Raw genomic sequence first — 27,057 nt, forward strand, 5'->3', positions numbered from 1 at the left:
AAGGGACCACTAAAGATCCAACCCCCTGATCTAATTGTGTAGGAAATAAATGATGACAATATGTCCTTAGAGAATGCATAGCTACAAAGGAGGAGTATGCTTTGGAAACTTTTTCCATATGGTTCACGTTGTATCTGCACAGATAAGCCTGATTTTTCTTTCTGTTAACATGAGAATAGAAGCATAATTTCCTGTAGGCTATTTTCTCTGTGTTATCTTCAGAAAGGTATTGCAGAAATAATCTTATCTATTGACTGCTTGAAAGAATATTCTAGGCAAGTTAACAATTATATTTACCACAATAGCTATTTGTAACTTCTGCAAAACCCAAGAAGCTCCTTTGAAGAACGTATGCATACTGCTTAACCGTAAAGCACTAAATACTGACTTAAGAATGGAAACAGCATTGAAGGAGTCTTAACCTTTTTGGTTTCTATCTATTAAAATTTATACAACTTGATTAATATTATACAGCCTAATTAACAGACTGAACTCTTGACTCCAAAAGTGAAAGGTGAAGTTGGAGGTTTGATTTGTCATTAGTGAAAACTTGTGAAAATATGATCACTGAAATTGTGCTATACCAGTCACCTATTTTTCAACTTCAACTAGAAGTTTTTAGCAAAGACCTACTGTGTAGCTGTTCTTGTGGCAAGGTGGTGTAAGAGGTACAGGCTAAATTACTTAGATTTTTTTTCTTGTTTTACCCTTTAATTTAGGAAACTGAACTTGTTAAAAGTTCTTAACATCAATAAATTAGAAGTGCAAAAGCAAAGATTTGCTGGTTAGTTGCACCAATACTTTATTTTTGTCCTATTTTGCTTCCTTGTAAAAACCTACATAGTAGCATACATATCTTAAATCATGCTATAAAATGCACAGGTTCTGCTTTGAGTGATACTATTAGTGGAAATGCAAGTGCTAGATTTGTAACTATGCTAACCCAACATTCTATGATATAATTTTGCTATTTACTAGAATTCTGTTTAAAACCCTTCATAAAGTCCTAAACATTATGAGAAGGACACTGAAAGAAAGGCAAAAGGATTCTGCAGAGCTCATTCTGTTTGAGAGAGATGCAGCTCTGTTGTCGTGGTGAAGAATAAGTATGCCTCCAGAGAACGTTTTATGTTCACAAAAAAACCCCAATAACAAAAGTAATTACTTATTAATTATGTGTATTGATGGGTATTTGCCTATGCATGCTTAGGGCAGAATCTTACTCGTAATTTCAGTTGCTTAATGGTAGTAACCTGGTGGTAATTCCTTGAATAAATTACTGCTATTAGACACAGAGATTGTTCTCATTGTTCTGATTCCTATAGAAGTGGGTTGGAACAAATAATGTAGCTGAATTGTAAAAGAATATAGGTAGACTCATGTTTGTTAATAACATTTAGCTGTTGCATTCAAGTGAAAATTCTGTTAAGAAATATGAAGTTTCATGGCTCAGTTTATCAGTTCATTTATTGCCTGCAGTGGTCAAAAACACAGATTCTACCTTGTTGGCTAGCAAAAATGAGGTTTGTGAGAACATGCCTGTTTCTGTTACAGTGCAGGATAAAGGAAATGATTTATCAGGGTGACAATTTCTGTATGTTCCTTTGTGAAAGTTGTCTTTCTTTGTAAGAAAACAGATAATCTAGGAAAATAAAAATATGGATACATATATGCATACTCTGAAGCAAATAAGCTCTTCATTCCCTGATTAATTAATACCTAGATGTGACACTGATCTTGTGGGTTGCTCTCTTCTTCAGGAGAGTGCTATTAGGTTGAATGTCACAGAAGATTTTTTTTTCCTTGGCAAGTTTTGTAAAACAGGAAGAAAAGACAGTTCCAAAAGTTCTTTTCTTCTCTTAGCAAGGAAAACATCCATTAATGTCAACGAGATTTTGATTCAGTAAAGAACAGAGGCTTTGGTTTTTACCTTCTAGAAATGACTGTTTTCTCTGTGGCATGTAAAAAAAAAAGTTACAGAGTCTTTCTCTGTTCACCATATTAAGTGGAATGGCCAGTATGTCTCATATACTTTGATAAACGCTTTGGAAACATAGTTGACTAGATCCACTTTTAGCATGTATGAATTGATAATGAGTATGGGGCTTAGAGAGTTAACTTGCACTGTTGAGCATTGTTTTGCTGTTTAGAAAACAGTTCATCAATACCTCTGTACTAAATCCATTCTATAATATCTGTGGGAAGTAGTATGTGGAGAAATTAATTTCAAAGGGAGAACAATTTCTTGGCACTGTTACTGCTTTCTTTTTTTGTAGATAAATTGTCAGCTGTGCTGTCATCTAACCCAATGTCATCCTTCAGTAAGTGCAGCACAGTTGTTCTGGATGCTTTATGAAGTCCTCAAGTCTGTTGACTTCAGCGTGTGATTTGTCAGCACCTTCCTGCTCCCTCCCAACATTGCTGAGGCTTCTGAAATGTCTCACACAGATGCTCCCAGATTGTGTGATGACCAAGTATTTAATGTGAAATACTTTATAGTGAGTGGAAAGGGACTGATGTAATTTAAGGAGGGCTAGAAAGGAGTGAAGTCTCAATTCTGAGCACAGTTAATCTCCTGACCATGAAAATGCTCAATCCATTGCCTCCACCTTGCAACTCTGTCTCTCAAGCTCCGTATATTCCAGATCTTGATTGTATGCAGTTTTGACACTGCCCTTGACAGACTGCTGTCTGCTTACAGCGAGCAAAACCTGAGCAGCTCTCACCCAAGTCAAATTCTCTTAAAAGCTAGATGGAGTACTATGCCACTGCTACAGAGGCTCTCTAAAAGCCTGTGCTCCACAGTTAGCATGCCACATAAGTGAAGGTAGTGTTGAGTAGTGCCTACAGAATTAGTAACTCTATTTAAGCAGGGCTGTGGCTCACCCCGTGCACTGAAATTCTTCACAGTGATACTTTTCTCTGTCTTTTCTCCCACACGGTACCAGTATGTTTGGCAAAACCACCACATACTTAGACTTGTACCTCTTAGAATCTCATACCTCATTCAAGTTAAACTCTGCTTAGGTTTTAATGGACTCTGGATGGCTCCAGCACTTACTTAAATTTTAATGTAAATGCTAAGGTGACCTAGATTAAGAGCTTCATACAAGATCTGAAATAACTGTAGTTTTCACCTGATGTGATGAGTCGCTTTGTGCTTTCTACTAATGTTATGTTAGATACATGCAGTTGTCAGTTTTATTTTATCTAGGATTTTGGTCCTTTCTTTAGGACTTACTGTTTTATTTATTTATTAAGCATGCAGAACTCTTGCTGCTATATAATAAAATAATAATATGAACTGACATTTTTTTATTGGAGGGTTTTATATTTTGTTTGTTGATTCAGAATGAATAATTAAGTACTAAGCTGTGAAAACCTATTTAAAATTAATTTCAGAATCAGAGCTTACAATTCAGAGGGAAATGCTGGTAACAAAGTTCCCCAGAATATCTTGCATGATTTTTTTTGCATGTCGTTGCTGTCAGTGTGGATTTTGCCTTGTATTGATTTTTGTTTAGCTTTGAGTTCCTTCCAAAGTGCCACGACCCTATAATTATTACCTGCTTCTGTGAAAGGTGCATCCATTGTCAATGGAAAATTTTAATACCAATGTCACAGTGTCTGCAAATCTACATCTGGGCATTGAAAATACTGCTTGTTGACTCACTGTTTTAATCAATGGCAGGAGACCCGGAGAAATCAGGCATCTTTTTGCATTCTGCTAAGTTAATGATTTCCTTTTGAGCTGAGAGTATCCAGACATAATTCCCATTCTTCTGCCTTACTAGAGGTATCAACAGTTATGGAAACTTTCCTAGCAGTGTTATTCTGTGCTGAACTCCCTATACCATTACAGTTTGAGTTTGGTAGACAAGTGAATGGTTTCACAAAAACGTTTCCAAGTAAAGCTTTGCATCCAGTAATAATATTGCAGAGATTACTAGCTGCTTAATTAAAGCCAACATTTCAACGTTGACTTCTAAAATCACTTTCAGATGTGAACTTACTCTGCTTGGAAATGGGAGGAAGGCAGGGGGAAATATTTGCAAGGAATAGTTAGTTTGACTGATACCTGTGTAGGCAGTTGTCTGCCTGTAAAATTGCTTTAGAAGCCACTGTCCTATCACTTGTTTTGCTAGTATCAGGCATAAAATTAATGGAAGACTGGTTTTGTTGTTAATTTTTTAAGAGGTTCAATGTTTTCTTTTTACTGGATTTTCCTCTATGAGTTTGTAAATGTGGCAGTATCCTTGCTGAAGTTACCATGCAGTTGATATGTAAGAAGTGGGTAAATGAAACATTGACACTGACAATGTGAGCGCACATTTTGGAGTTGAAATTTGCACTATGCAGATCTTCACTCAGCTACAGTAACCATGCTGAAGCTGGAAGCAGTGGTGCTTTATGTGCCAGCTTCCTCTGTGTCTGGGACCTGCAGCCAAGCCCCATCACCAGCCTGGATCGTCTGGCTGTCAGCCATTCAAGTGTGGAATGCTTACGGTTAACTTTTGGGTCATCAAGCTTTATTTTAACATTCCTAATTCACACTGACTGTTATTTTTTACTTGTGGATAATACTAGCTTTTGATATTGTACTCAAAATGAGCATCAGGCTTCATTCAAGTCTTAAAAGTTTCCAGGAAAGTGTGATTCTTGGTTCTGGTATTTCAATCACAAGCCATGCTTGAAAGGAAGAGCAACTTCAGTGCTTAATCATACTCCTCGGTGCCACTGAACAGCAAATCTTGTATCCTTAATTAAGAAGTGATAATATCACTCTTCAGTAACAAAGCTGAATATTACCATCATCTAGAATGAAATATACCTAAAGGAAAAAAAAGTCTTACAGCTTTGATCCTGTTACTGTGGTGTGGTGATAATCTTGAAAGTTTTTCTTGCTTCGGTGTATTCAAAAACAGTTAGGTGTTTAGTGTCAACAAATGTCACAGCTTTTGCTCTTGAACAGTTAGAAGTGAACTGGCTTTTGCTGTTTGTCAGTGTAATTAACAAAGAACTTACTAATTGCTATAACTGCAACTCCTGTTAAAGGCAGAGGGAATATCCAAAGATAGAATTTTGCTTTAAGCTATTATTCTGTTATTTAGTTCCAGATTTGTGACTTAAACTCCTGCTAATTAAAACAGGAGTTGTCTCATGTTAGAAAATACTCCTAAATATTAAATGCATGGAGTATAAAATACCACCCAGTGTTACAGAGTCTCTCATGCGGTTGACAATTCAGTTTAGTATTCTGGAACATCTTATATTTTATGTCTCAAATGTTTTCAAATAAGAACCATTTAAAAAATGATTTTTAAACTTCTAATAAAAATAAGTTGTTAGTAATGTATGTAATTCCACCTTAAATTATGTAGAATATTCTAAATGACCATTATAAAGAAGATGTATTTCACAAGTAATGAACTCATTACCAAGTGAAAGATGCAATAGAAAAAAAATGACACAATTGTAGAGTTTTATCATGTGAAAATCATTAAAGGAAAATATGCAAAGTCATGTAGGATAGGTACGGAAAGATTAAAGATCTAAGCTTCTGAACCAGTTACTGCAATCTGCTTTGTTTTTATTTTCTTTGGAAGGATTAGAGCTTTTTAATCAATTATCACTGATAATTTTTCCAAAGTTATTACCTTTATCCCTTTAATATTTTGATAATTCATCAAAAAAGCACATAATTCATAAAAAAAAATCAGTAGAAGTGCAACATCCAGTCAATGCTTTAAACAACAACAGCAGGATGCAGAAAATACTGATCTGAGGCAGAAAGAGCAACCAACCTTAGATCAATAAATATATTCAGGGGTGGGCATTGGCTTTCTTACGGTAAATTAGGTCAGCTAAAATAGGAAGTATGCCCAAGAGGAGTAACCAGGTTCTTTCATGAAATGTTCTGCAAGTTGGGAGAGATACTGCATTTCCTTCCAGTCCTAGTAACTACTTCAGGTAGATACTTACCAGAGTAAAAGGAGGGTTGTTGGTGTTTTCCAGATAGATATTATAGTAATTAAATTACCAATTAAATAACTTATTCAGTGCTTGTTCTGTTTTGTTTTTCTGTAGACAAAACATGGATGCATACTCCTGAAGCCTTATCAAAGCATTATATTCCCTATAATGCAAAGGTAAGAAAATACGAAGATATTTTGTCCTCTTTGAGAATGCAGTGCGTTCTATCTTACTTTTCATTTGAAAACTGCAGATATGAATTAGATAAATGAAACAGTGAAAAAAAAGTTGGTAAATGTTGGTTTTGCAGATGAAAAAGTTCTATTTCTTAAATAATGGACAATGGATTCTTGTTCCAAATTACTGGATTTTTAGAAAGAAAACCAATGTTTCTTTTCAGTTTGATGTTTTGTTTCCTTTTAATGGATTCTGAATGAATGGAAGTTTTGCAAGCAAAGGAATTTAACATCAGTGCTAGAAAAATTAAAATTAATAGCACAGACTTCTTTTGAATAATAGCAAAGGCAATGAGTAGTGATCCTATCTGCTGGATATATTGAAATGTCAAATACTCTGGAATTACGGTAGAATAATAATGGAATTTTTACACAGTAAAAGCAGAAGTCTTACTCATACTTTCTTACTCCAGTTACAACACAGTTTTACAATGTTTTTTCACTTAGTCTAGTGAAATATCTTTACAGGAAATGCATCTTCCCCAAAAGAACGATTTTGAAAATAGTTTGCTAGGAGGAAGAGATGCATAGTGATCAGCATAACTCAGAGTAAACTGAGCAGTCAGCTATTACTTGCCTAAACTGGGAGGATTATTCTGTAAGATTCTACTGTGGTCTGTTTTGGACAAAGTTCTCATATGATTGGTATTCTTTGATATAAAAATTAAAAAAAATGTCCCAGGCCAGGACTGAGTTTCCTACACTAGTATTCCATGCTGCTATGTTTGCAATTTTATTTTGCTTAGTATTGTCACATAGTAAGGAAGTGTTTGTAGTGGAAATTTGATTCTCATTCTGCTGATTCCCTGGTGAACATGTTTTTATTTTGTGCTCTAAAACTGAGTTTTTGAACAAAAGATATATTACCATTTATCTGTATTGGCTTTAATATTAGAGTTTTTGAGAGGGAGAAATGCTTGCTGGAGTGACTGTGCCATCTGTTTTAAGAGAAAGCTGAAGCTATGAATTCTGTTAATGCGATAAACAGTGCCCATTCATTTGTGGTTTAGACTTCAAGAGAAAATAGAAACTTCCCTCATTTTTCATGTCTCCTTGTCTTTCTTAAGAGCATATCTCATGACTAGGTGTCTACAGCTATGCAGAAAAAACAAACAAACAAACAAAAAGATGGTGGTAAGATGGTGGCAACTGAAGCAACAACAGCATCAAGAACTTCCATGTAACAAAGTAATAAATAATTTCAATCCAAAGGAAGTTGTCAGCCTTGTTAGAAAGACTCTTGGTCCAAAAAAAGGTCTTTCCTATTATTTAGGCTAATACCTGCCCAAGTGTCCTCTCCAGTTCTGCTCCTGTTTCTTGTAGGTTCTGACCTCTTGTAATCTCCACGACCTACATGCTATTGCCTTGAAGACTTGTCATATTACCTGCAGGAAGCTGCAATGTACTACAGCATGTGTTTTTTAAAAAAGAGAAGTTGCCTATTTTTTCATTTGGATCACAGTAGATTGTTATTTAGAACCGTCAGTTATTTGGTTCATTTTTCCAAAGCAAGTAACAATTTTGTCAGAAAAAGGACAGCTTATTAAGAACAAGTGGAAAAGACAGGATGTTTTTTCTTTACTCGATTCCTAAGACATCTTTAATAATGAAAAAGAACTTGTTGATAAGTTGTAGTTCATGAGTTACCTAATTTTAAAAAATTCTAGCAAACTTCACTGGAAATTAAAAGAACCCTGTAATATAGACAACTGGCCTTTTTCTACAGATTGAAGAAGACTTTATTTAATAGACAATTAGTAATGTCTTGTATCTCTTAGGACACAGATTTTCAGTGTTATTTATGGCAACAATCCTCTTTGCAAGGAAAAAAAAAATGCAGAGTTATTTCTTCTGGAAGTAAAATCCAGAAGCCACAAGTAGTAAATGTTTTATGTATATATTTCACATGCATATCTTTCTATTTTGCAGATAAGAGGTTCTGCATTACAAACCTGGTGTTTATTTTGGCCACAATTATACTATGGAGTCAGTAGCTTTGACCTTACATTAGGCTGAAGAGCTACTTTACATAGTATTGATGGCATGTTAAACCATTGGGAATTTATTTTAGCAAGAGATGTGATGCCTTCCTACTGATCAGACAGCTACTTATCCTAATATCTATTTCAGACTTGTTTTAAAACTTTCTATATTGTCATGTACATAATTATCCTTTTTGGTGAAATTTAAATTTGAAATTTTGAAGATAAATGAGCGAAATTTTTGTTTTTAATTAATTTGAGAATTTGGTGACACTTAATTGTGAATTGTGCAGTTTCATGCTTTCCTCTCAGTCTTTCTTTCAATATATATCTTGGACCTAAATTGCTACTATAGGACAGGGGCAAGGGCAAAGTACAAATATGTCTTTTGGTTATCTGTATATCACAGTCATTAGAGTATTAACAAAGTCACATTTTCACGGTATAAACCACATTTTACTACAAATTTTTGTTACTATAGCTACACTAGTGATTTCTCATTTTCTGTCTGGTCAGAAGACGACAGCGTGGTCATGGATTTCTGTTAGTAAAAGTATTGAAAGAATATCAAAGGGAGGCTTTCACATAGGTTTTCCAATTAAACAGAGATGCAAAACACACTATTAAAAAGTATACTTAACTTTATGTAGTGAAGTTAGGTATAGCAAGATATTCCAAAAAAAACCCATGAAAATGTTAAAAATTGGAAATCAATGAAAAAGTAGATGAAACTGAAAGAAATAATTCATTTTCCTTTATTTAATTTATTATACTTAGAATTTATAACTTAATTCCAATTAACTTTCATTAGTCAAAATGTCTTGGACGTAATCTTAATTAATTTCATGTTTAAGCACAAGATAAATGAGTATTGTGAAATGATAAAATGAAATACGAAACTGGAAGATTATAGTTTTCCAAAGAAGTGCAAATTTGAACTTCTTAGTTTTTTTTCATACATTACACTTATTAAGCTGGGGACTGATTAAACTGAAAGTGAATAATCATGTAAATAAAACTTGAAATATTTAGAGCCTGCAAGGGGTACTGTCAACACATTGCTCTGCTTCACAGGGAAATGGATGTACCTATTCACAGAATCACACAAGATTACATACTTAAAATGGGAGAGGGATAGGAGAGGATACCATTATATCCACTAATATCCTGCAAAATAAATGAGAAATATATGATGCAAAAGGATTGTATCTAAACTTTCAACAGTAATGAACATCAAAGAGTGGTAGGGTTTGGAAGAGACCTCTAGAGATCATCTAGTCCAAACCCCTACTAAAGCAGGTTCACCTAGATCAAGTCACACAGGAAAGTGTCCAGCTGGATTTTGGAAACCTCCAGAGAAGGAGACTCCACAACCTTTCTGAGCAGCCCGTGCCAGGGCTCCCTCACAAGAAAAAAATCTCCTCCTGTTCAAGTGGAACTTCCTGTATTCCAGCTTGTGCCAGTTACCCCTTGTCCTGTCACTGAGTGCTACAGAAAAAAGACAGGCCTCATCCTCTCGACACCTGCCTTTAAGGTATTTATAAGCATTCATAAGGTTCACTTTCACTCTCCTCGAGGTTAAAGAACCCTCAGTCTCATAGGCTTTCCTTACAAGAAAGATATTCTTGGTGGCCCTACGCTGGATTGTGTTTTGAAGTTCACTATTTCTCTTGAGCTGGGGAGCCCACAACTGGACACAAACTTCAGATGTGACCTTGCCAGGGCAGAATAGAGGGAGAGCAGAACCTCCCTTGACCTTTTGTTCACACTCTTCTTGATGCATCCCAGGATGCCATTGGCCTTCTTGGCCACGATGACACATTGCTGACTCATGTTTGGTTTGTTATCAACCAGAACTCCCAGGTCTTTCTCTGCATGGAGCTGCTCTCCAGCAGGTCAACCCACGTGCATGAGGTTCTTCCTCCCCAGTGCAGGACCCTGCACTTACCCTTGTTGAAAGTCATGAGGTTCCTCTCTGCCCAACTCTCAAGCCAGTCAAGATCCTACTGAATGTCAGCACAGCCTTCTGGTGAATCAGCCAGTCCTCCCAGTTTGGGGTCATCAGAGAATCTGCTGAGGGTACACTCTGTCCCCTCATCCAGGTTGTTGATAATGTTGAAGAAGACTGGCCCCAGAACTGATCCCTGCGGAACTCCACTGACCACAGGCCTCCAACTCGATTCTGTGCCATTGATCACCACCTTCTGGGCTGTGTCATTCAGCCAGTTATTGATCCATATCACCATCCACTCATCCAAGCCACACTGCCTGAGATTTCTGATGAAGATTTTATGGGAGGTGGTATCAAAAGCCTTACTGAAGTCAAAGTAGATGACATCCACTGCTATCCCTTCATCTAGCCAGCTAGTTATGCCCTCGTAAAAGGCTATCAGGTTGATCAGGCAGCATTTCCTCTTGGTGAAGCCATGTTGACTCCCCCTGCTGACCATCTTTTCCTTCATATGTTTTGTGATATCATCCAGGATAAGTTCTTCCATCACCTTTCCAGGGATGGAGGTAAGGCTGACTAGCCTGGAGTTTCTCAGATCCTCCTTGCCTTTTTTGAATAGTGCAATGACGTTGACCTCCTCCAGTCCTCAGGTACCTCACCTGTCCTCCATGGTCATTCAAAAATGATGGAAAGTGGCTTAGTGTCCTGGTTTAGGCCCATCAGGGAACAAAAGACCACAATTAGCCTCAAGTACTGAGAAAGCTGAGAATTGCCAAAGGGCAGGGAGAGCTTAATTGTCACTTAAGGTTCAGAACAAAACAGACCAGGCTACTTGGCTTGGGGAAGAAAACAGAAAATAATTTAATGCAACATCAACTAAAACATAAACTTAAAGCTCCAAAACATAACCAAAATAAAGCAACATAGAGTGGTACAACAATGAAGAGTCCAACCAGCCCTTTAAGAACACCTTCTTGCCACACCTCCCCTCTTCCCGGGCTCAGAGCCCTGATCCCCGTGTTTTTACCTCCTCCCCAGCTGAACAGCTTGGGGGGGCAGGGAGTGGGGGTTTCAGTCAGTCTATTCCCCATAGCTTCTGCCGTTTGGCCCTCCTCAGGACAGGTGGGTTCTGCACCCATCCTCCCTGCAAGTCCGTGGGGTACCTCACACACATGGCAACCCTGCACGGGCTGCTCCAATGTGCATTTATTCCAAAGGCTGCAGCTCTTCTCTGCCTCTCATGTGGGGCTGCTCTGCGACGTGCAGGCTCTCCAGCACGGCCTGGGCCATGGCCATCTCCCCACACAGTCCCTCGCCCGTCCGGGCTCACTCACACGGAGCTGCTGGTAACTCTCGGTCCTGCCCTGGATCTCCATAGGTTGCAGGGGCACAGCTTGCATTCTCACCACGGCTTGCAGAGGGGTCTCTGGTCTATTGCTTCTCCTTCCTTCCTCCTTCTCTGGCTGAAGAGTCCGCGTGGTCACCTCCATCTTGTATCACTCATACACCTCCTGCCAGCACTTCAAATTCCTGTCCCTAAATAGTGATGGCAGAGACGCCAGATTGGCCCATCCGGGCCAGAGGTAGGTGTGGACCCAGGAGCCGGGGGAGAGTCCACAAACTCTTCACCAGGTCCTTCACTGCAACCCGCTCCCCCTGTTACCAGGCAAAAGCTGCTCCTTGCTAAACCAAGACACTTAGCAATAACATCAGCCAGCTTCCTCAGCACTCGTGGGTGCATCCTGTCATGTCCCTTAGGTTTGTGAGTGTCCAGCTTGCCCAACAGGTCTCTAACCTAATAGTTGTCCACCAAGGAGGAATGTCTCTCATTCTCCAGACCATCCTACTATCCTTGCTGGCCTAGGCTTCCCATGGGCCAACCTTGGCAGTGGAGACTGAGGCAAAGGCGGCCTTCAGTAGTTCTGCCATCTCTACATCATCCGTCACCAGGACAGCCTCCTTGTTCATCAGTGGTTTCACATTCTCTCTAATCTTCCATTTGCTGCTGATGTATTTGAAAAAGCCCTTCTTATTTTCCTTTACTTTCTTAGCCAGGTTTAATTCCAAACAGGCTTTGACCTTCCTGATTTTGTTCCTGTACTCTTCCCAAGAAACCAGGCCCTTTCCCCATGTTCTAGAGACTTCCTTCTTCCATTTGAGTTATTTCAGAAGCTCTGTTTTCATTCATGCAGGCCCCTTACCTACTTTCCTGCAAGTGAAAAAATAGGTCATATGCTGATCTTGGGCTTGGAAAAAGTGTCGCTTGAAGATTAATAAGGTTTCCCGGGCACCCTGGCCTAACCCATCAGATTACTCCAAGCAGGTCTTTGAAGAAAGTTATCACTCCTGCAGACCAGGGTTGCACTCCTTCCTGCTGCTCTCCTTCCTTGCAGGATCATGAACTCCACCATCTCATGTCCACAGTATCCAGAGTTGCCCCTGATCTTCACATCCTCAACCAGACCTCCTTTATATGTCAGTACAAGGTCCAGTAGCACACTCCTCCTCACTGGCTCCTCAACCATCTGTGTCAGGAAATTTTCATCAGTGCACTGCAGGAACCTCCTTGATTGTGCATTCTTAAGCTGTGTGGCTTACAAAGGAAGTAACCGGGCGTTTGAAGTCCTCCATGAAAACCAGGGCCTGCAATTGTAATGGCAAGGGTTTTGCCTGGGGCTAATGTCTGCATGGAGGTAGAGCAAAGGGAATCTCCCACACACAGAAGACGTGCAGGATGTGGCCTAGATGGTGCTCTCTTTCTGTTTGGGCAATCAAAGAAACGCCCCTAGATTTCCTCTGAAGCGGATCAGGAAGTGCTGTTACTTAACCACCCTGCCCAGGCCCTCCATGGGAGACGCCTAACCTACCTGGCAGGCTGGTCCCCCACTGCAGTCAGGCAGCTGCTGCTGGTGTGAACAGTTTCATGCTTTGCTCTTACCATGAGCTCCCAGGCTCACACATCTGCTTTGTGGAGGGATCTGACCCCCTTCCAAGAACAGAGGGTCTTGCCAGTGCTTTAAGTTAAATCTGCTCCATGGACAGGCAGCCCAGGGATTAAAAGGACCACTAAACCTCAGAAACACTTTTCCACTACAGCAATGTGAACCTTGAATTACTCCATCCCTGAACACCCCAAACGCTGCCAGATCAGTGCTGTGCCGGGATCTCTGGGGCGCGCTTCCTCCTTGCGCTGTGCCCTGTCAGCCAGGCGTTGCGGGCCACCTGCCCAGCGCTGGGCCGCTCGGCTGGGCTAAACCGGAGGAGCTGGGTGATGAGGGCCTGACAGGGCTCCAGCAGTGGGGGCAGCCCCTCTGGGTACACCACCCCCTTTTTCTGTTGCTGGACGATGCTGTGGTCATTGGCGTAGCCAAAGGGCAGCGTGCCGGTCACCATGGTATACAGGATCACCCCCAGGCTCCACATGTCGGCCTTCTTGGCATCATAGGGGACTGTCATCAGCACCTCTGGGGCAGAGTAGGCCGCTGTCCCGCAGAAGGTTCTGCTCAGGTCCAGCTTGCCATGGATCTCCCTGCCAAACCCAAAATCACTGAGTTTGGCCTGGCGGCCATCAGCAGTGAGCAGCACATTCTCACACTTGAGATCGCGGTGCACCAAGTTGCGGTCGTGCAGGTATTGCACAGCTCTGGCGACCTGCACAAAGATGCCCCGGGCCTGGGGGACGCAGGGCAGCCTCCCCTTCTCCTGCACCAGCTGCTGCAGGTCAGTGTCTGCGGCCTCCATCACAATGTAGATCATCCTATTGCCGACCTCAATGACATCGAAGACGTGCACAATGTTGGGATGTCGGATTTTGCGCACGATGGAGAGCTCCCGTGGCAGGAACTTGTAGACAATATTTGCGGACATTTGCCGTCGGTCCAACACCTTGATGGCCAAGGGGCCTTTGTGTTTGGAGGAGGTGGCCGCTTTCACCTTGGAGAAGCTGCCTTCCCCTAATGTCTGGCCCAGGCGATAGCCCAGCTTGCCAAGCAGCCTCTCTCCTGGATCAGCCTGTGGCATGATATCCAAACCCAGGGGCCTCAATTGAAGCTGGACTTTTACTCAAGGCTTCAGAAGCTGCAGCGCCAAGTGTGTGGCAGCCCCTCTGCGTGCTTGCCAGCGTGTGTGTCTGGTCTCCAGCACTCTGCCGAGGCCTGAGGTGAGAGGCAGTCAGGTATGAGAACACCTTTGTGAGCTCACAGGGGTGTCTGGTGGGTCACGTCCAATCACATGTGTCCCAGACATGCCCACACATGTGCCGGGGGAGAGCTCCTACTACAGAGCCTTGACCCTTTCCACCCCCTCACTCAAATTTTTACAATAGGATAAAATCTTTGGATGAGGAGTGTTTAAATATCCATTTTCCGGGACTGGCTACTGAGGAAAGGCTTCAGTCTGTCCTTATTTCCTCTGAATAATTTGGAGGTGGCATATTACAGAATCAGAGAATGGTCAGAGTTTGAAGGGACCTCTAGAGATCATTCAATCCAAGCCCCTGATAAAACAGGTTCACCTAGATCAGGTCACACAGGAACGCATTGTTGTGGTTTGGCCCCAGCTAGCAAAGAAGCATCACAACAGTCTCTCGCTCAGTACTCCCATTCATTCCCACCCTCATTAGGATGGTGGAGACCTCAGCAAAATTGGAGGAAAAAAAGAGAACCAAGGTTGGTGTGGATTGAGACAAGGACAGGGAGGGTTCGCTGCCAGTTACGGTACTGCACAAAACAGACTCCACTACTCGACTTAGAGATGTTGTTGTCACGTTCTCATTCCCTTCTGCTGTTGCAGTTTAGCAACTGTGCAGCAACATCTTCCTCTTCTCCAATATTTTATTCACAGAGGTGTTACATCAGTCACTAATTGGCCAGGTCTTGGTCAATGGTGAGTCTATCTTAGAGTTGACTGGCTCTAACCCTGTCAGCTACAGGGGAAACTTCTGGCAGCTCTTTGTTTACACCTGTAGATCCTCACTACCAAAATCTGGCCCAGAGAAAAGCACTCCAGGCTGATACCCTTTTTGCTCTTGTTTGTCCAGCACAGCTAAAGTGTACTATTGCAAAGTCTTCTCCAGGTGCATGAGGAGACTGTGCAAAAGCATGGTGGCTACCACAGAAGACAGCTATTTATAGCACCCACTGTACATCTGTATCTGGTATGGCATCATCATTTGATCACTCAGGGCTAATAAAAACCCCAAAGTTTTGAAACTTCTGAAGTACTGCAATATTTTCTTTTCCTCTCTTAAGAAAAGCAGTCAGTACAGCACATGTGATTTAGTGAAATATATTTGATAGATTCTATTAGAAAAAAAATGAATTTAATTGTGAGAGTAAGATAAAAAAATATTGATCACTTTTTTGATATATTTTAAACAGCAACTGAAAGGCAAAGCAGTAGCTTTTGATTTATTCTCCAGAGCTCTCATCTTCTCTCAGGTTCTGCTTGTGATCCCTTGGTCTCTTCATAAGCTCAGTTTTGCTTGAAACATCCCACTACTGTATGTCACACTCCAGTTAAAAGTATAAAAAACCATTTACGATGCAAGTAAGAGATGGAAGCTATAATTTCATGGGAGGAATAAAAAATAGAGCACAGCAATTAATGGTAATACAATGTATGATCTGAGAAGTATTTTATGACCCTTTCTCAGCAATATATTAAGTAATGTATTAAAACTGTGTAGTGAAGCTGGTTTGGGACAGAAACCCTGGTCTGCATTTAAGGTCATCTGTAGCCTACCATAACCCTGGAGTGTTCCCTTTTCTGAGCAAGTTTTAAGTTTCCCTTGTATCCAAGCAGTTTATTTCTCTCACATGGATTGCCTTCACATTCATTCTCCTTAGCACCCTGGCTGCTTAATTACAGCCTTTTCCCCCGTTTCTTACTTTGAGCTGTCTGTTTCAGTTCTCTCATCAGAGGAAAAATAGACTACTATCAGCTTAAAGTACTTTTTTTGGTAGAAAGTTCTAGAATCAGTTCTTTGGCACTGCAGATGTACATCTAATGACTGTAACCTGGATTGAAAATAAAAAACTGCAATTAACTCATTGTAAAACTTTTTCTGAAATGGAAGGTGGAGTGCCTTACTATTCCTTGAGTATTAGAGTTGTCCTTTGGCTCCATTGCTTTTGTATTAGCATTTGTTTCAGAAATTGAAATTCAAGAATCCAGAGTATTTTTGTTTGGAATGAAATTCTGGAGATAATCCAGTTGATTTACATCTGAAAAAAGTGGCTGACTTCAAAATCAGGTGCGACACAGGAGAGCCTGATGCAGTTGAGCTTTAAATTCCTGCAAGGACAGATTCTTGGGCTCTGGGCAGCCTGTTCAGTACTTAATTCCTGTCATTGTGATTTTTGTTTCTCCGTTTTTTTTTTTTGCAGCCACTTGTGACTCGTCCTTACATAGGCATGCACACATACACACCAGTCTAATCACTTTCAGGCTGAACAGATGCAGTTCCCTTAGCATATACGCTGTGGTCCATTTTCCTCACCAGCTCATTGTCTGTCACCTTCTTCACCAGATTCAACTCCATCTAAGATCTAACTTTCATAAATTTGATCCTACATGCCTGAAAAGTGTTTCTGTATTCCTCCTAAGAAGCCCATTGCCATGTCCACCTTCACCTTCTATACACTCACATTTTCTGTCTGGCCAGTGCCAGGCACTGTGCAGTGTAGCTGTAGGACTCTTCATCATTGTACTGCTCTATGTTGCTTTATTTTGGTTATGTTTTGGGGTTTTATGGTTATGCTTTAGTTGGTATTGCACTAAATTATTTTCTGTTTTCTTTCCCAAGCCAAGTAGCCTGGTCTGTTTTGTCCTAGACCTTAAGCGGCAATTAAGCTCTCCCTGCCCTTTGGCAATCCTCAGGTCTTTGGTATTTGAGGCTAATTATGGTCTTTTGTTCCCTGATGGACCTAAACCAGGACAGTTTTGCTTTAAGACTGGGATACTGTTGCTCTGTTTCATCATGGAATTCAAGGTGTAGAAGGGCTAGAGTGTGAAACTTTCAGAGGTCATATGACTTCTGGATTATGAGGCACATAGTGTTTACATAGATATATATGGGAAACCTATGGCTCAAACCTTTTTGTAGCCTTTTAATGTAAGGTTCAGTCTCTTAGGTATATGCATTGTTTTGGTGAAGTTTGAAAATCTGCAGCAGGGCATTCTGTAGTGTTGGTTTATCTAGCATGGTCTGTGGTTAGGAAGACCTATTTCAATGGAGTGATTAATTGAAGAGTACACAGATTAGCTATGGGACACAGCCTCCTCCAGGCATAGTCACTGCTCCTGGCACGGGGTCTTGTACAAAGTTCAAACAAATGTCAGCTTCACCGGTCCTCTCTGTAGAATGCAGGGGAGTCTGCTCCAGCACACCTCCTCCTCTCTTCCATCACTGACCTTGGAGTTCGTATGGTTGCTTTTCTGTCTTTTCCAACTCCTTGCACCATCACCAGTTGGAAAAGAAAGATGAAAAAGCAAGAAGGAACAGGAAGAAGCCTCCTCTTATGACTTCTTCTTAAAAAGTGATTGTGGAGGCTCCTAATTGGCTTAGCCGCAGAAGGGGTCTGGCTCAGAGCTGGGGAGAGTTTTGAGCAACTTCTTACAGGAGCCACCTTTACAGCTCCTTTCCCCTTACCAGAAACGACTTCACACATGTGATGACAGTTGCCCACAGTGATTCTTAGATTGTTTTTGCTTAAATTAAATTGAGACCTGCAGATGAATTAATTCTTTCTCACATCTTATTTTTACTTTCAACAAAGTTGATTATTTCTGTTTATTCAGCCTTTCCTTTGTTTATAGAGCTACTGCCACCTTTTTACATCTACAATTCACCAAAAATAATCCCAAAGTAAACAAGAAGAAATCAATAGATCGGCATCATAGGAAAAGAGAATAGGACAACTTTTTGAAAAGAAACTGCTACAAGGACTTAAAATTTTACCAATTAAACCAAGACAACAGGAATCTCCAAAATCCAGGCTGTTAGTCAGAATATTTTCACATACACTGATCTCCATGAGTTGATCTCCACCTCTATCAGGTCACACAGGAACGTGTCCAGGCAGGATTTGAAGACCTCTAGAGAAGACTTCACACTCTCCCTAGGCAGCCTGTTCCAGTGCTCCATCACCCTCATGGTGAAATAGTTTTTTCACTGACTCATGTTTAGTTTATTGCTAACAAGGACTCACAGGTATCTCTCTGCAGAGCTGCTCTCCAGCAGATCATTACCCAGCCTTTACTGGTGCATGGGGTTGTTCCTCCCCAGTGCAGGACTCAGCACTTGTCCTTGTTGAACCTCATGAGATTCCTCTCAGGCCGGTAGAGATCCTACTGATGGCAGGACAACCTTCTGGTGAATCAGCCAGTCCTCCCAGTTTGGTGTCATCAGGGAACTTGCTGAGGGTACACTCTGTCTCCTCATCCAGGTCATTGATGAAGATATTGAAAAAGACTGGCCCCAGAACCGATCCCTGTGGAACTCCACTGGCTACAGGCCTCCAACTCAGTTCTGTGCCATTGATCACCACCCTTTGGGCTCTGTCATTCAGCCAGCTCTCGATCCATCTCACTATCCACTCATCCAAGCCACACTACCTGAGCTTTCTGATGAGGATGTTATGGGAGACAGTGTCAGAAGCCTTTCTGAAGTCAAGGCAGATGACATCCACTGCTCTCCCCTCATCTAGCCAGCCAGTTATGCCCTTGTAGAGGGCTATCAGGTTGGTCAAACAGAATTTCCCCTGGTGAATCCATGTTGACTCCTCCTGATAACTGTCTTTTCCTTCATATGTTCAGTGATAACATTCAGGATGAGTTGTTCCGTCACCTTTCCAGGGTTGGAGGTGAGGCTGACCGGCCTGTAGTTTCTTGGGTTCTCCTTCTTGCCCTTTTTGAAGACTGGAGTGACATTGGCCTTTCTCCAGTCCTCAGGCACCTCACCTGTCCTCCATGAATGTTCAAAAATGGTGGAGAGAGGCTTAGCAACCACATCGGCCAGCTCCCTTAACACTCTTGCATACGTCCCATCAGGACCCATTGACTTACGAGGGGTAAGCTTGGCCAATGAGTCTTTAACCTCTTCCTCTTCCATCCAAGGCAAGTCCTCTGTTGTCCAGGCCATCCTGCTGTCCTTACTGGACTGGGTGTCCCGACGGCCAGCCTTGGCTGTGAAGACTGACGCAAAGAAGGCATTCAGTAGTTCAGCCTTGTCTGTATCCTTGGTCACCGGGGTACCCTCTGTGTTTAGCAGCGGGCCCACATTACCCCTCATCATCCTTCTGCTGCTGATGTACTTGAAAAAACCCTTCTTGTTTTCCTTAATTTTCCTGGCTAGGTTTAATTCTAGAAGGGCTCTAGCCTTCTTGGTTGCACCCCTGCATAGTCTGACAATGTTCCCATATTCTTTCCAAGAAATCAGGCCCTTTTTCCACCTCTCATAGTTGGCTGCATTTTCCCTGAGTTGTCCCAGCAGATCCTTGCTCATCCATGGAGGCCTCCTACCTCTCTTTCCTGCTTTCCTACATGGGGTGGCACACCGATCCTGGGCTTGGAGGACGTGGTGCTTTACCAACTCTCTTGGGCACTTTTACCATCCAGGATCTTATCCCATGAGATCACTCCAAGAAGGTCTTTGAAGAGGCCAAAGTCAGATCATCAGAATTCCAGGGTCACGATCCTGCTTTGTGTCGTGTGTCTTCCACAAAGGATCTTGAACTCTATCATCTCACGGTCATTGCAGCCAAGGCTGCTTCCAACCTTCACATCCCCAACCAGACTCTCTTTATTTGTCAGCACAAGGTCCAGCAGCACACCCCTCGTTGGTTCCTCAGTCACCTGTGACAGGATGTTGTCATTAACAATCTGTAGGAACCTCCTGTACTGCGTGTGCTTGGCTGTGTGGCTTTGCCAGCAAATATTAGTGAGGTTGAAGTCTCCCATGGGGACCAGGGATTGTGATCTTGAGGCAGCTCTCAGCTGTTTGTAGAAGGCCTCATCCACATCCTCCTCCTGATAGGTGGCCTGTAGCAAACTCCCACAACAGCATCACCTATCTTACCCCACCCCTTAATTTTCACCCACAAACATTCAACCCACCCCTCATCCCCATCAGGCAGAGCTCAATGCACACTAATTGATCTCTCACATAAAGAGAAACTCCACCTCCTCACCTTGTCAGCCCGTCCTTCCTAAAAAATACATAGCCCTCCATGGTTGTGCTCCAGTCATGGCAGCTGTCCCACCACGTCTCAGTGACTGCAATGAGGTCGTAGCCCCCGCATCTATGCCCACATCTCCAGTTCCTCCTGCTTATTCCCCAGACTGTGTGCATTAGTGTAGAGGCAGCACAGGAGCTTACTCAAACACACGGGTTTCCCTGCATAAGTAATATTTTCTTTATTCTGAATCATTAAGGGAAATAAGATCTAGTCAATTTCTGTAGCTTTACAAGTTTTTCACTTTATTGCTGCACTGTTACTGAAAAGAGGGGAAATGTGGAAATAAGGATATATATAAAATCTTAATGATATGTGTTGAACCTGGATTGCATTTGAAGGAAGAGATCAATTGAAACATGGACTGAAACTGTCCCTTAGCCATATCTCTTATTGCTTTAGTGCTGACATACCTCTGAAATGGGTAATACTAGGAAGACAGAGATATGTAACTCAGTAAGTCTCTGAGTTAATTAGAGCGTTCTGTTTATAAAATTAGATAGGAGGAAAGTCTTATCTACTCATGAATATAATATTTTGCTGAAAATCCATTGAAGTCAGGAATATGTAGTCTTCCTAAGTCAGAATTTAGAAGTCATATCCCAGCTTGCATTTTATGAGGCTCTGTCCTGGTTTGGACTAAGATAGGGTTAACTTTGATGAGGAAGTAGGAAGGGGTACAGCATGGGCAGCTGACCCAGGCTGGCCAACAGGTATTCGATACCATTCTGATGTCATGCCCAGTACATACAGGCAGGGAGCTAGTCAGCGGCAGCTCTGCGGAACTGCGGGTTCGGCTGCCAGTCGAGAGGGGTTGTGTCGGGTCCCGTGTGGTGAGCAGCTGCGGCACACACCATTCCTTTTGTATATCCTCTCATTTACTGTTATAACTGTTTTTCCTGAACTTGTTTCTTCTTATTGTTGTTCATTAAACTGTTTGTATTTCAACCTACACAGGTTTTCCCTTTTTCTCTGGTTCCCCTTCCTGTTCTACCAGGAGGGGGAGGGAGTGAGTGAGCACCCTCGTGGCTCTTTGTTCCCAGCTGGACAAAACCACAACATTATTTGGCACCCAACGTGGGGCCCGCAGGGTTGAAATAAGACAGAGTGGGCTGAAACAATTTTTTTGTGTACATTTCTGATATTAGTTAAAAAAATTCTAGTCACAATGTTGATTTATATGCTTAAATGATATTGGCCAATAATTTCTCATATGCACTATGTATTCTCTGTGATAGTGTTCATTGCCTTTGGAAAGGGACGAAAGCACTCATTCTGATATACTGGTTGTTATTGGCTTATGGTATGGTTGTATCACTGGGTATGGAGCTGGGCCAGTACTTGTACATGACTTAGTTGTCATTTCTTCAATTTGGACATTTCCTCTCAGAATTTAGTGACAATAATGACACTCAATTCATGGGAAAAAATAGAGTGATGTAATTTTTCCAATTTTTTCCATCCTCCCTTACTCATTCAGGGTAACTGCAATAGCTTTTGACAATTCGGAATACACTTGGGATGTTCCAGCCATCGTGGTTTTATTGTTCTGTGCTCTAGATAGGGTGTTTTTCTTGAGTAGAGTTGCAAAATTTGTTTTTCAGACTGTTATGAGGTTGGTTAGCTATGGAGGGATTGACATACAGAAGAATATGAACAGGTATTGGAAGAGTTTTTTACTTGTACAGATTAGGAATGCCACCCTAGCAACCACTGTGGCTATTCAAACCAAGGCAACTGACACTGTTGCTGCCCTAACTCCAACAGCAGACACTGATCCTGAATCAGAGGATCAACCTGTGCCAGTGTTAGTTGCTCCTGTCCAGAAAAAGAAATACATAAAAAAATAATTTCGCCTTGTGAGGGATGAAGATGAACCAGCATCATCACGGGAGCAGGAGGAAGAATCAGAGCCAGAGATAATCTCCTGGTCCTTGTCCCTGAGCAAACCGTGAGAAGTGCAAAAGGATTACAACTGCCATCCAAGTGATCACCTTGTTGCCTGGCTGCTCCGATGCTGGGAGAATGGGGCCCACAGCTTGGACTTGGAGGGCAGGGGAGCCAGGCAGCTGGGCTCTCTGTCCCAGGATGGTGGCATTGACAAGGCAATTGGAAGAAAGACAGAAGTCCTCAGCCTCTGGAGAAGACTTTTGTCTGGTGTGAGGGAAAGATACCCCTTCAAAGAAGATATCATATGCCACCCAGGCAAGTGGACCACAATGGACAAAGGTATCCAGTACCTGAGGTAGTTTGCTGTGCAGGAAATGATTTATAATGAGCAAGTTCCAACAGACCCAGATGAGGTCCAGTGCACACAGTCTATGTGGCGAAGATTTCTGCAAAGTGCACCATCATCATATGCTAATTCATTGGCAGTCATCTCCTGGAAAGAAGGTGAGGGGAAAACGGTGGGGTAAATGGGTGTTCAACTTCAGCAATATGAAGAAAGTCTGTCTTCCTCCCTGCAGGCTGTTGTTACAGCTGTAGATAAAATGTCACAAGAGTTCCGCCAGTTCAAAGAAGATATGTCCCACCCCCCACCTGCCCGAGTCCATACTTCAGCTGTTAGGAGTAGATGTCCCTCTGTTCAAGAGAGGGAATATAGAGGGCAGACACCATGAGGTGCTTTGTGGTCTTACCTGCAGGACCACAGAGAGGACATGAACAAGTGGCATGGGCAAACTACTTCAGCCTTAAAGGCACAGGAGTTATGGGGAAAAACGGTTACAAGAAGCAATTTTTCCTGGAAAGATGCATCTCCAGTTTCCAGTGAGCAACTCCCTAGACAGAATAGAAGGGTTGATCTCAATTCTGATCCCCTCAAGGGGACTTCTAGCTCTTTTCTACAAAAAGTATCCAATGACTGCCATGGCCAGTACTAGGGAGGCCCTGCCTCTAGCTAGGTGGAGGAGAGGGACAACCGAGTTTATTGGACAGTGTGGATCCGATGGTCTGGCACATCAAACCCACAAGAGTACAAGGCTTTAGTGGATACTGGAGCACAATGCACTCTGATGCCATCAAGCTGTAAAGGGACAGAATCCATTTGTATTTCTGGATTGATAGGGGGATCTCAACAGCTAACCTCGTTAGAAGCTGAAGTGAGTTTAACTGGGGATGAATGGCACAAACAGTCCATTGTAACAGACCCAGAAGCTCCATGTATCCTGGGCGTAGACTACCTCAAGAGAGGATATTTTAAGGACCCAAAAGGGTGCTGGTGGGCCTTTGATGTGGCTGCAGTGGAGACAGAGGAAATTGAACAACTCTCCAGCATGCCCGGCCTCTCAGAGGACCCTTCTGTTGTGGGGTTGCTGATGGTCAAAGAACAACAGGTGCCAGTTGTGACCACAACAGTGCACTGGCGGCAATATCGCACCAGCAGAGATTCCGTGATTCCCATTCATAAGTTGATTTGCCAACTGGAGAGGCGATCAGCAAAACTCACTCACCCTTTAACAGCCCCATATGGCCAGTCTAGTGGAGACTGGCAGTGGACTGTCGTGGCCTGAATGAAGTCATGCTGCCACTGAGCGCAGCTGTGCTGGACATGCTGGAACTCCCATATCAACTGGAGTCCAAGGCAGCCAAATGGTATGCCACCATCGACATCGCCAGTGCATTCTTCTCAATTCCTTTGGCAGTAGAGTGCAGGTCCCAGTTTGCTTTCACTTGGAGAAGGGTTCAGTATACCTGGAATCAACTGCCCCAGGGGTGGAAACGCAGCCCCACCATCTACCATGGACTGATCCAGGCCCCGCTGGAGAAGGGCGAGGCCCCAGAACACCTGCAGTACATTGATGACATTTGTTGTGTGGGGTGACTCAGCAGAGGAAGTTCTTGAGAAAGGGAAGAAGATCATTCAAATTCTTTTGAAGGCTGGTTTTGCCATTAAACAAAGTAATGTCAGAGGGCCTGCACAGGAGATCCAGTTTTTAGGAATAAAATGGGAGGATTGACGTCGCCATATCCCAGTAGATGTAATCAACAAAATTGCAGTCATGTCTCCCCCAACTAGCAAAAAGGAAACACAAGCTTTCCTAGGTGTTGTGGGTTTTTGGAGAATTCACATTCCAAATTGCAGTATGATTGATTGTGCACCCTCTCTACCACGTAACACGGAAGAAAAATTATTTTGAATGGGGTCCTGAACAGCAACAAAGATTTGAACAAATTAAACAGGAAATTGTTCATGTGGTAGCGCTTGGGCCAATCCAGACAGGACCAGATGTTAAAAATGTGCTCTACACCGCAGCTGGGGAGAATGGCCCTACTTGGAGTCTTTGGCAGAGAGCACCTGGGGAGACCTGAGACTGACCCCTTGGGTTCTGGACTCAGGGATACAGAGGATCCAAGGCCCCATACACTCCAACCGAGAAGGAGATACTGGCAGCATATGAAGGGGTTCAAGCTGTGTCAGAAGTGATTGGCATGGAAACACAACTTCTCCTAGCACCCCGACTGCCAGTGCTGGGCTGAATGTTCAAAGGAAGGGCTTCCTCCACACATCATGCAACTGGTGCTACATGGAGTAAGTGGATGGCATTGATCACACAACGAGCTCGTGTAGGAAGTTCTAGCCGCCCTGGAATTCAGGAATTGATCACAAACTGGCCAGAGTGTGAAGACAGTGAAATATCACCAGAAAAGGAGGGGACGTACTGAAGAGGCCCCATCATACAAGGAACTTCCAGAAGATGAGAAGCGGTATGCCCTGTTCACCGATGGATCCTGTCATCTTATGGGGAAGCATCGGAGGTGGAAGGCAGCTGTGTGGAGTTCCCTACGCAAAATTTCAGAAGCTGCAGGAGGAGAGGGTGAATCGAGACAGTTTGCAGAGGTAAAAGCCATCCAGTTGGCTTTAGACATTGCTGAATGAGAAAACTGGCCAAGGCATTATCTCTACACTGACTTGTGGATGGCGACAAATACTCTCTGGGGTTGGTTACAGCAATGGCGACAAAACAGCTGGAGACAACGGGGCAAACCCATCTGGGCTGCCCCAATATGGCAAGACATCGCTGCTCGACTGGAGAAGCTAGTTGTGAAGATACGCCATAACCAGCAAGTGGACAAGGCTGCAAAGATTGGAGTAGCTCAGGTAGATTTGGATTGGCAACACAAGGGGGAGTTATTTTTAGCTCAGTAGGCCCAATAACACCTCAGGTCATGAAGGAAGAGATGCCATCTATAAATGGGCTTGTGATCAAGGGATGGATTTAACCTTGGACACCATTGCACACGTTGTCCATGAATGTGAGACATGCTACAATCAAACAAGCCAAACGGTGGAAACCCACATGGTGTGAAGGGTGATGGCAGAAATACAAATACGGACAGGCCTGGCAGATTGATTACATCACACTGCCACAGACTTGCCAAAGCAAACGCCATGTGCTCACAATGGTGGAGGCAACCACCGGCTGGTTGGAAATGTATCCTGTGCTTCATGCTACTGCCTGGAGCACCATCCAGGGCCTTGAAAAGAAAATCCTCTGGTGACATGACACTCTAGAAAGAGTTGAATCAGACAATGGGACACACTTCCGAAACAACCTCATTGATGCCCCGGCCAAAGAGCATGGCATTGAATGGATTTGTCACATCTATCCTGCACCAGCCTCGGGAAAAGCTGAACGACACAATGGACTATTGAAGACCACACAGAGAGCAATGGAGGGTGGGACATTCAAACATTAGGATACAAATTTAGAAAAGGCCACCTGGCTAGTCAACTCCAGAGGATCTGTCAACAGAGCTGGCTCTGCCCAGTCAGAACTTTTACATACTGTAGAAGGGAATAAAGTCCCTGTAGTGCACATAAAAGATCTGTTAGGGAAAGCAGTCTGGGTGAGTCCTACCTCGGGTAAAGGCAAACCCATTTGTGGGATTGTTTTTGCTCAGGGACCTGGGTGCACTTGGTAGATGATGGGCAAAGATGGGGAAATTCAGTGTGTACCTCAAGGAAATTTTATTTTGGGTGAGAATAGCCCTTGAATTCCATGAATTGAATTGTATTATCTTAGTTGTTAAATAACTTTGCTCTTGTATGTCACCATTACTGTAGTTGCTCTATGCCATATCACTGACACTGCAGTAAGAACCACCCAGATCACAGAAGGATGGACCTGGACGAGCAAGATACAGAATGACAGATTGTGAATTGGCACCCAGTGACATCCTCAAGATCAGTGCCTTCAACTTACTGGAAAGACACATCGAATAGACCAGCTGCAAACTCCTCATACTGTATGCAATGACCTATCTCACACACACACCCCAACTGCCCTGCTGTGAAAGATTTATGATGAATAAGACCTGAAGTTATGGACTAGATGGACTCAATGGGAACATTAGGGGAATGGCCTATAAACTGAAGGAATGATATACTTCTCTGTGTGTGCCCATATTTTTTTTTTTTCAGGTATAGGAAGTGTGGTGTTTAGATGTTATTTATTGTGAGACTAGGCATGACGTGTTCAAGTGAATGCTCAGTCCTTTAGTGATGTATTTCAGAGGCTTGCCATCTTCCCTCTCTTGCATTTGGGTAACCAGGAGAGAGATGTGAAAGTTGCACATCTTTACATGTTTTTTTATTTTCAAAATTGGAGAGCATTCTGTTTATTTTGTACTAGTTGTAGCTTTTTATTTGTATCACTGTTTGTTTTTAGAATGTACAA

At 42.5% G+C, this 27,057-nt stretch overlaps 2 protein-coding genes across 3 annotated transcripts in view; one reads left to right on the forward strand and one right to left on the reverse strand.

The window, feature by feature from the left end:
* The window catches only part of GULP1 (GULP PTB domain containing engulfment adaptor 1), a 169,109-nt gene that overhangs the window by 77,869 nt on the left and 64,183 nt on the right, over positions 1-27,057 (forward strand). For both annotated transcript variants that reach the window (XM_062002897.1, XM_062002898.1), the window contains exon 3: positions 6,088-6,149. In XM_062002897.1, coding sequence (XP_061858881.1) covers positions 6,088-6,149 — 62 coding nt within the window. The remainder of the gene's footprint in view (positions 1-6,087; positions 6,150-27,057) is intronic.
* LOC133626081 (testis-specific serine/threonine-protein kinase 6-like) lies at positions 13,290-14,162 on the reverse strand. The gene has a single exon (XM_062002712.1). It carries the CDS (start codon positions 14,160-14,162, stop codon positions 13,290-13,292), a length of 873 nt encoding a protein of 290 aa, XP_061858696.1.

The sequence above is a fragment of the Colius striatus genome, chromosome 9 (assembly GCF_028858725.1).
Source record: "Colius striatus isolate bColStr4 chromosome 9, bColStr4.1.hap1, whole genome shotgun sequence".
NCBI classification, from domain to species: Eukaryota; Metazoa; Chordata; class Aves; order Coliiformes; family Coliidae; genus Colius; species Colius striatus.